We start from the raw sequence: 8,594 nt of genomic DNA, 5'->3' as shown, positions 1-8,594 counted from the left end.
GCCGTCTCAAGCAAATGACGATGCTTTCGCTCGGCAACACCATTCTGAGCATGAGCACCAAGACAGGAGAACTAGGCAAGAGTACCTTGTTCCGCGAGAAAACCATGCAACAGCTGAGAGATATACTCTCCAACATAGTCAGCACGAAAAGTACGAACGGGCGTGGCAAACTGGGTGTGAACCATGGCAGCAAAACGTTTGTATATAGGGAGAACCTCGCTACGAGATTTCATGAAGTAGAGCCAAGTGTAGTGAGAGAAATCATCAATAAACAAAACATAGTAGCGATGACCACCTTTCGAATCAAAGGGAGCAGGACCCCAGACATCAGAATGAACTAAGTCAAAAGGACGCTGAGATACAGACTCACTAGTAGGATAAGGTAACTGAGTCTGTTTGCCAAGTCTGCAACCATTACAATGTAAGGAGACATCTCCAGATACAGAACCTAAGAGGCCCTGACGAACTAAAGAAGACAAGCGAGAGCCACAGATGTGACCAAGGCGATGATGCCACTGCTGGAAGGACGCAGACGAAGAGGCAGCAAGAGCATGAGAGCTGGCAGAAGTGGTGGCAGCAGAAGGAACACAAAGCCAGTCAACCTCCCAAAGGCCCTCTGACTCACGGCGCCGGGGGCCAGCACCAACCAAAGCCTTGGTGCGACGATCCTGAATGAAGCAAGAGTCGGTATCAAGAATGACACGACAACCAAAATCAGTAAGTTGGGCAGCGGAAAAAAGATTCATAGTGAGGCGAGGAACATGAGAAACACTCGGAACAGAAAAAGATGGAGTGGAAAGAATATCACTAGCAACAGGAAGAGATGTGCCATCGACAGCAAGAACATTAACAGGCTAATCAAGAGGTCAGAGAGAAGACAACGCGGAAGAATCAGAAGACATATGAAAGGAGGCTCCAGAATCCAGAACCCACGAAGATGTACCTGACTGTGTAGATGCCTGTGATGACGACGAGGAGGATGTAGTCACAGCAGCAACAAAGCCAGTCGACGAGGAGCCCGAGGAAGCAAAAAGACGCTTGAGGCGAACAATGTCCTGGTCAGTGAGTGACGGAGCCGAGGAAGACACAGGAGGTCCGCTGGAGGAGGAGCGCCTCTGGTCTCGCTTCTTCTGGCGACAATCAGACTCTGGGTGACCTGGCCGGGAACAGTAACCACAGACGGTGTCACGGCGCGACGTGCCCTTCTCAGCATAAGGAGCACGGCTCACCCCCCCTGGAGGAGTAGGCAGGAGCGGCGGAGCAGTGAGGCGAGCAGACGATGCAGGAGCCCGAGCGGCCAATACTGACGGAACCAGAAGCAACCCAGCAGAGCGAAGGCGGGTCTCCTCAGCACGAAGCTCAGCAAGTATCTCTGAGATAGGAACACGACCACGAGCAAGCAGGTGAGCACGGCGAGGCTCAAACTCAGACCGGAGACGAGATAAGAACTCATGGACCCGCTGAAACTCCAGATCAAACCGAGTAGTCTGACAGCAACGACAGGTTCCACAAACAACTGTCCGAAGAGAGTCAAGCTGGCGCCAGATGGCAGAGCACTGTGAATAGAACTCATCAACGGAAGAATCTCCTTACTGGAGTGCGTGCTCCTGGCGCACCACAGAGAGGTAGAGAGCATCACCAGAGGGCTGATAGCGCTGACAGAGATAAGACCACATCGCTGCAACCGTGCCAAGTCCCATGAACTCGGAAGCAAATTAAGGGAGGACACTCGCAGTGAGAATAGCAGCAGCTCGAGCATCATCATTGCACCACTGCGTGTAAGCAGACAGATCATTCCGGTACACAGAGAGAGCATCGGAATAAACGGATACCTGCTGATCATAAGCATCAACCGCAGCATCATCCAGAGCCTTGGCAGCATCCCGGTCAGCCTGAGAAGCATCGGCAGCAAGGACCGGCGGCACCGGTGGAATTGGGGCTACGGGTGCAACAGGGCATGGCGGACAGGGGACCTCGCCAGAAAGAACACCCCACAGAAGAAGACCTCGCATATGAATGCGCATGAAGCCTACAAACTCAGCGTAGTTGGTGCCATCAAAGATCACCGAACACCGCGGAACAGCGACGTAGCCCGAAGAAGACATAGCAAGGTCGGCTTTTGCTTTCTCTGTTCAGCTTCTGCCTCTTTTTTTTACCCTGGATCGGGCTGGCGGACGAGCGACAAAACCCCGCGTGGCCTGGCTCCGCACAACCCAAAGGAGGGGCCGATAGCCGGGCTCGAGAGGAACGAGCGGGCGGGGCTGCCGCACTCGACCTGAAGCAGAGACGAGCGAACAGGGCGGCCGCGCCCGATCTGAAGCGGGGACGAGCGGACAGGGGCTCGATCCCGCGCGAACAGAGGCCGGGGCACGGGTGAGGGGCCTGGCGCAGGCAGCCGCGGGTAGTGGCGGCTGGACAGCGGCGGAGGCGCCGGCGGCCGGGCGGACCAGTGGCCGAGCGGACGGGGCGGCTGCGCCCGATCTGAAGCAGGGACGGGCGGTCGGCCGGAGAAGAAGAGGTCCTGGGCGCAGCAGGCGGCAGGAGTGGGCGCCGGATCCGGCCAGCCAGCGACGGGAGGAGCTGGGACTGCAGGATTCAAGGGAAGCTAGGAGGGGGGCGCACGGAGTTGCGGCATGTGAGAGAGAGGGGCTAACCTATCATCTGATATCATGTTAGAGAAGTGAGCAACTAGTATTTCCTAAGGGCCAAAGGCCATTACATATACATGTGTGTCAAAGTGCAGAAAACCCCTTATACAATGGGGATATACCGAAAAGGGGACTATACACATCTAACAACAACAAGCCTCGCGGTAGGACAAACACAGCTGCGCATACTCAAATTGAACTAAATCTGGAAGCTAGAAAAAGAGACATATCCCAATAAAGGATGTCTATGGCAAAGTCATCACTTTTTATTTATCTTTTAAAAAAGTTTGGTACTCTGCTTTAGGATCCGTTAGCAGCATCTTTCCAGAAGATGGCTACCGAAACCACGCCCGTGTTACTTCCACCCATTGAATTTCTGCTACTGTATGTATCATTCTTCCCGACCTCAGCAAAATTGCAACATTACAACTACGGGCACCAGTTAGTTCTCAGCTTCTTCTATTCTTCGGCAAACTCGCCTCTCTATACACTCACATCTCTGAAAGCAAAAAAATGAGGAATTCCATTAGATTGGAGACTGTCCTCTACAGCCACAAGATTCAGCTGCCGTGTCGTCCGCTTCAAGTTCAGGTCAAGGGATTGAGCAACTCGCGACAAAATTAGGCAGCGCCCATTACATCAGACATCAAAGGTTCCTTCTCCGCCGGGGTTCCGCCGAAAACCCTCTCCCTCGCATTGTCAGACTGCAAAAACATCAAGCAGCTCCACATAAATCAGGTTTTCTCTTTCGTGTAGGATCAACACTGGCATGAAGAAACTGCAAAGTTTGAGATGAAAGAGCGAACCATCTTTTGCCAGTTGCTGAAGAACACTATGCCGGACAGAAGTAGGAATTGCACTATGGAGCCGCAGGAAATGCCCATCCAAAGCCCTTTCCCTCCCATCTTCAGAACAAACCCGAGTAGGAGGGACATCGGAATCCCAAACAGATAGAACGAACCGAGGTTAACATAGGCGCCCAGGTGCTGCGACCCGCACCCTCGAGCGATACCTGAATGATTAACGCACAATGTGTGTTAGCACTAGACATGAATGCATCTGGTGCTAAAACTATGTAGAAAAAACAGAAAGAGCAGATTCTTCTCTATTTGAGTTTAGCGATATGATGTCAGTATACATGAGGATCTTGCCTGTGTCTAAATCAAGCTTATGTTGGAAATGCCAGGCAAGAGCATATGTTTGAGCAAGTATAGTTCATAATTTTGGCCTGTCCAGAACTGTCGACAAGCATGAATTTGCACATATAGTGAAACAGACCCTGTGAAGGAAACAACAGTTCCACTAGCTAGAAGAAAGGTGCAGGCGATTGCATACTTAGTGAGGTGGCGCCCACTTAAGGTTACATCCCAGCCAGATGTGTGTGGATGTAAACACCGCCATCCATGTTCACATAAGAGCACATGTTTGAAAGAACAAACTAGTAGCTCCCCAAGTAACAATGTCGGCTTCCACAACACGAAATAGCATTAGTATAGCGAAACATTAACAAATCTAATAAGTGGCACGTTACCTGGTAATGCCTTTGCGAGATCAGCATGAATCAAAAATAATAGTATCATTTGCTACCTAGCAAGGCTTATTACCAAACTGGATAAAAGCTATACATATGAATTATGCAAATCAAATTACAGGGCGAAGACATCGTACTATATCATGGCTACGAAACAAGTATAGCATTTGACTAATCAAATGATTAAAACATCACAGGTATAGCTCCTTATCTTTTTAAGGGAAAGTAAAATTGACAGATCAATTAGTAGTTAGAATAGAAAGTTTAACCTGAGAGAACTCCTTGTAGGCTATCAGCAGCAACTGAGATGCAGATGAACGGAACCATTGCATTGACATAATCAACAACCTCCTTATCACTGCTGTATGCGTAGCCCAAGATGTGCTGGGATGCTAACAGTGCCCCAGTGATGAGAACTGCCTCAGTCACAGCAATAGACATCACAACGCGGACAGCCAGTCGAGCACCTTCAGGATTCCCAGCACCTAATTCATTTGATACACGAGTGCTGCCCATTCAACAAAATAACAGAATGTCGTCATCAAATGACAATTCCATCCAAAAAAGAAGTAATATCTAGAAGTCTGTTAAGCTTCTACTTACCTTCCAGCAGCACCAATTCCGTACGCTATAGTATACATCAATGTGATTGTTGTCATGCTGCAAAAAAAAAAAGACGTGTGTGAATATCATGCAAATATTACCATCAGTGCATATTACTTTACATGGGAAATTCTTACCATGTAGAAAGAACTGAAGTTTGCAGCTCTGGATTGGGTAGAAGTCCAGACAGAAGAATAATGACCTCAAATGACCACCATTCAAAACTGGAAGATTCACACGGAAACTCGTTAGCTCAATAGGGAAAAGTAACGTGACACGTGGCCATTCTGAATCACACTACTGTGCTTACCATAACATTAGTGCAGACGGCAGGGCTAAGCGCATGAACACACCCACTCCACTGAAAGCATCGAGTGTGGGAGGCGAGAATGTCTCCTTACAAGAGTTTGAGCATCCGATGTACGCAACAAGCATGAACACGTTCAACCAGTATGATACGCTTATCGCCAAAGCGGCTCCAATGTACCCAAGGCTGGTCTTGAACACCAATAACCAGCAAACAGGAATGTGCAAGAGCAATGTTGCAATGGAGGACCAGAGCATAGGGATTATCAGACTCTGAGACTGTAAGAACTTTGTTAGGGGCTGGCTGACAGCATATGCAAAGAGGGCCGGAATCAACCACATTATGTATCTCCCGGCTTCATGCGAGATCACGGGGTCCTGGCCTATGAGGGTCAGGAGTTTTCCCATGAATATCCAGAGAAGTGAGATTGGAATGCTGACAGCCGTCAGGGTGACCATAGCTCTGTAGGTTTGCACTCCCAATCTGCCATATTGTTCGGCCCCGTAAGCTTGACCACAGAGAGTTTCTAAGCCGTTTGACATTCCAATCTGTTATACAAAGTAGAGTATTCAGATTACTGGTGTAAAAAATGTGCAACTCAAAGAAATCAGTTCTGTTAATACTGTTCAGAATATTAAACAATGATGCGCGGTAATAGCGTATAATCTTAAGCAAAGTTACACATGGCAAGACTGCTGCATCAAAATAACAAAGTCTTCATGAAATTTGAACACGACAGATAACAAGGTTAGTCTTGAAAGTTTGATGGAACAACATAGTTAGTTTCATTCCTGCATTAACCATTCGGTGGAGCTTTGTCACAGTTAGTTGGAAAAAACAAGGAAAGACTAAACCCCTCCTAATTCCTTTTTAATGAGGGCTACTCCTTGTAATGTCAATATGACTTTTCTTTAGTTGGTACTCTGCTTCAGTTGGCAATATGTGAGGTTTGAAAATTTCACCGATCGCACCATGGCGTGCTAATAAACAGCCAATTTTCAGCGGCAGAACGCGCACAAGTTTGCTATGATACATACCTTTTAATAAGGTATATAAAGGAAAGAATGCAGTACTTGCCTAGAAAAAACGAGAGAGAATAATTTGCTGTTACTGAGGTCACTTTACACTTTACAGTAAGGTGTTGGTGTTCAACTCGAGATTGGACACCTAGGCCCATACACTGAATGAGCACGCGGCACCACAAACCCCCAAACTAAACCTACGGTGGACTCGTACACAGAGTTTCTAAACCACTTGCCATTCCCATTTGTCATGCAAAGTAGAGTATTCAGATTACTGGAGTCAAATAAGTGCAAGTTTAAAGAAAACAGTTGTATTAAGTGTTCAGAATATTAAACAAAGATGTAGAATAACAGCCCACGGCCGTTGTGGGATTGTTGCATCAAAACAACAAAGTGTTCTTGAAGTTTGACGACGCCAAGTAACAAAGTTCGCTTGAAAGTTTGACGGAACATGGGTAGTTCCATTCCTGCATAAACCCTTCAGTAGAGCGATATCCTCCCGGTTATTGAAACAGCGACAAAACACTAAGCCCCTACCGATTGATTCCTTTCAAATGACACTATAGAAATATGCCTGAGAGACTTAACTATGGCTTAAACTTGCACTTTTCCGGTTTCCAGCACACCTCTTTCGCCAAACAGTTTAAGGCCGATTGAACATATGTGAGCTTTGCATAATTTAATTGATCGCGCCATGCCTTGGTAAACTGGTACTGATACACTGATGTTACCAGTAGCAACCTATGTTCAGCGGCACACAAGTTTATTTTGACATATTACTATTATAAGGTGGTATAAAGGAAAGAACACTGTACTTGGTTACAGAGGAAAAGAGAGAATCCTATTTTGTTGCTAGTGAGGCCACTTTACACTTTACAGCAAGGTGCTTGTGTTCAACTCGAGATTGCCCACCCAGGCTCATACACTGAATGAGCACCGCACCGCAAACCCCCAAACTGAATCTAGGGCCGACTCGTACCAATTGCTTCTAGCCAGATCGTGCAATAGCAACAGCGAAACACTCGTTGATTATTACGCCGGCAAATCAAGGTTCCAACGGGACAATGCGGCGATCAATTTAAGCCGGAATCACGGCGTGTGTGTAAGAGAAAGCGGTCGGAGGGGTGACGTACGAGGAGGCTGAATCCGGATACGGAGGCGAGGGAGGTGGCGATGGCGGAGGCGGAGAGCGCCAGCACGCCCCCGGGGAGGTGGCCGACCATCATGTTGGAGGCCACCTGCACGGCGTACTGCGCCACGCTCACGGCCGCCATCGGCAGCGCCACGTGCGCGACCTTCCTGGCCTCCGCCGCCGCCGCCCCGCAACGCCACCCGCCGCTCTTGGCCGCCTCTTGGCGCCGGGGCAGCAGCGGCGCTCTGTCCTCCATGGCGCGCGTCCTCGGCGTTCGTAGCGCTTCTCCGACCACCGGCGGTGCCTCGGTCGGCGATTGCGGGCTGCGTGGTCTGGCGGTGGCGGTGGACGCGGCGGCGGGCGGGGGGGTTTAATGGGGGAGGACTCTGTCACGCTCGCTATCAGCGGCGCGGCGGCGGGTGGGGGCTGGATTCTTTCTCTCTCGGGAATATCGTTATCGCGGGTCGACAGGCGTCCATATATGGTCTCTCTCTATCAGGGGGGCCCACCCCCACCCCCACCCCCCGCGTCCAGCGCCTTGCCTTTTCTGCTCTTGCTTTTCTTGCCCGCTTTAGTTTCGAACGCCAAAAGATTTCGAAAATGGGTGCATGTTCAAGCGCCCTGGTGAATAAAAAACCATCATGTCCATCCTCCCAACCAGGTTTGGTTGGCGTCGTCTTGTCTTGTTTTAAAGTTCACCAGAAAATATAAAGCACCTTCTATAACAAATAATGATAATATAATAAAAAATGCATCGAGTATCATGAACCACCGAACGACCAGTATCACGGCGAGAACAAGCCGGCGGTACATTGCGGTAGCCGCTTTTGTGCTGGAGCCGGCTTCACCTTGTCATTCACAAACGAAAAAAGTCTTCATGCATGTGTCCCTAAGAACCAACGCCCTAGAATTATAGTCGTCGTTGTTCAACCCTTGAATCGACCTGAAGCTCCTAACAGCACATATCACTGTCACGAGAGCCTAACCACGCGGTAATATACGGTAAAGCTTCATCATTCATCCTGATGGATGAACTTGTGGAAAATCGGAACCCCAAAAAAGAGCTCCAAGATGAGAAATCCTCATCCGCCTGAACGTTGTCCTTGCCAGTAAAAAGAAAACTAAACTAAACTAAACTACTGGCTGAAGCCAAATCACTGAGGTTCGCATTCCCGCCACCGGCCATCGAGGCAGCCGACAGAGGAGAGGAGTATCCATGAGCTGGTCGGCGAAACCAAAAGGAACTAGATCCGTTGATGTCACTACCGCTGCTTAGCGAGAGCATAGGAAAACAATTCGGTACGCCCTTCATGCAGTGGCGAAGCTATGTGTAGTGCCGAGGGAGCTGCTG

General features: G+C 49.1%; 1 protein-coding gene across 3 annotated transcripts; it reads right to left on the bottom strand.

Annotated features, from left to right (window-relative positions):
- Positions 1–2,896: 2,896 nt before the first annotated feature.
- Positions 2,897–7,653, bottom strand: LOC119349435 (protein DETOXIFICATION 12-like). 3 transcript variants are annotated; one of them, XM_037617471.1, is made up of 7 exons: positions 7,245–7,646; positions 5,093–5,637; positions 4,920–5,006; positions 4,783–4,839; positions 4,449–4,687; positions 3,455–3,660; positions 2,897–3,352 (listed from the first exon to the last, which is right to left on the bottom strand). In XM_037617471.1, exons 1-7 carry the CDS (start codon positions 7,497–7,499, stop codon positions 3,269–3,271), a joined length of 1,473 nt encoding a protein of 490 aa, XP_037473368.1. In that variant the 5' UTR covers positions 7,500–7,646; the 3' UTR covers positions 2,897–3,268. The 3 variants fall into 3 exon arrangements, 1 of the variants encoding a protein (XP_037473368.1); XR_005169418.1 differs by lacking the exon at positions 2,897–3,352 and adding an exon at positions 3,984–4,114 and having other exon boundaries at positions 3,525–3,660; positions 7,245–7,653; XR_005169419.1 differs by lacking the exon at positions 2,897–3,352 and having other exon boundaries at positions 3,643–3,660; positions 3,984–4,687; positions 7,245–7,651.
- Positions 7,654–8,594: the final 941 nt, after the last annotated feature.

Source organism: Triticum dicoccoides, chromosome 1B, assembly GCF_002162155.2.
Source record: "Triticum dicoccoides isolate Atlit2015 ecotype Zavitan chromosome 1B, WEW_v2.0, whole genome shotgun sequence".
Lineage (NCBI taxonomy): Eukaryota > Viridiplantae > Streptophyta > Magnoliopsida > Poales > Poaceae > Triticum > Triticum dicoccoides.
The sequence above is the reverse complement of the archived record's forward strand: the minus strand, read 5'-3'. Positions and strand labels throughout refer to the sequence as shown.

Coding starts and splice junctions, on each gene's coding strand:
- LOC119349435 (XM_037617471.1), bottom strand. CDS start 7,499: ATGGAGGACAGAGCGCCGCTGCTGCCCCGGCGCCAAGAGGCGGCCAAG. Junction 5,638..7,244: donor TATCCGGATTCAGCCTCCTC/GTACGTCACCCC, acceptor TTTGTATAACAG/ATTGGAATGTCAAACGGCTT. Junction 3,353..3,454: donor TCAGCAACTGGCAAAAGATG/GTTCGCTCTTTC, acceptor ATGTTTTTGCAG/TCTGACAATGCGAGGGAGAG.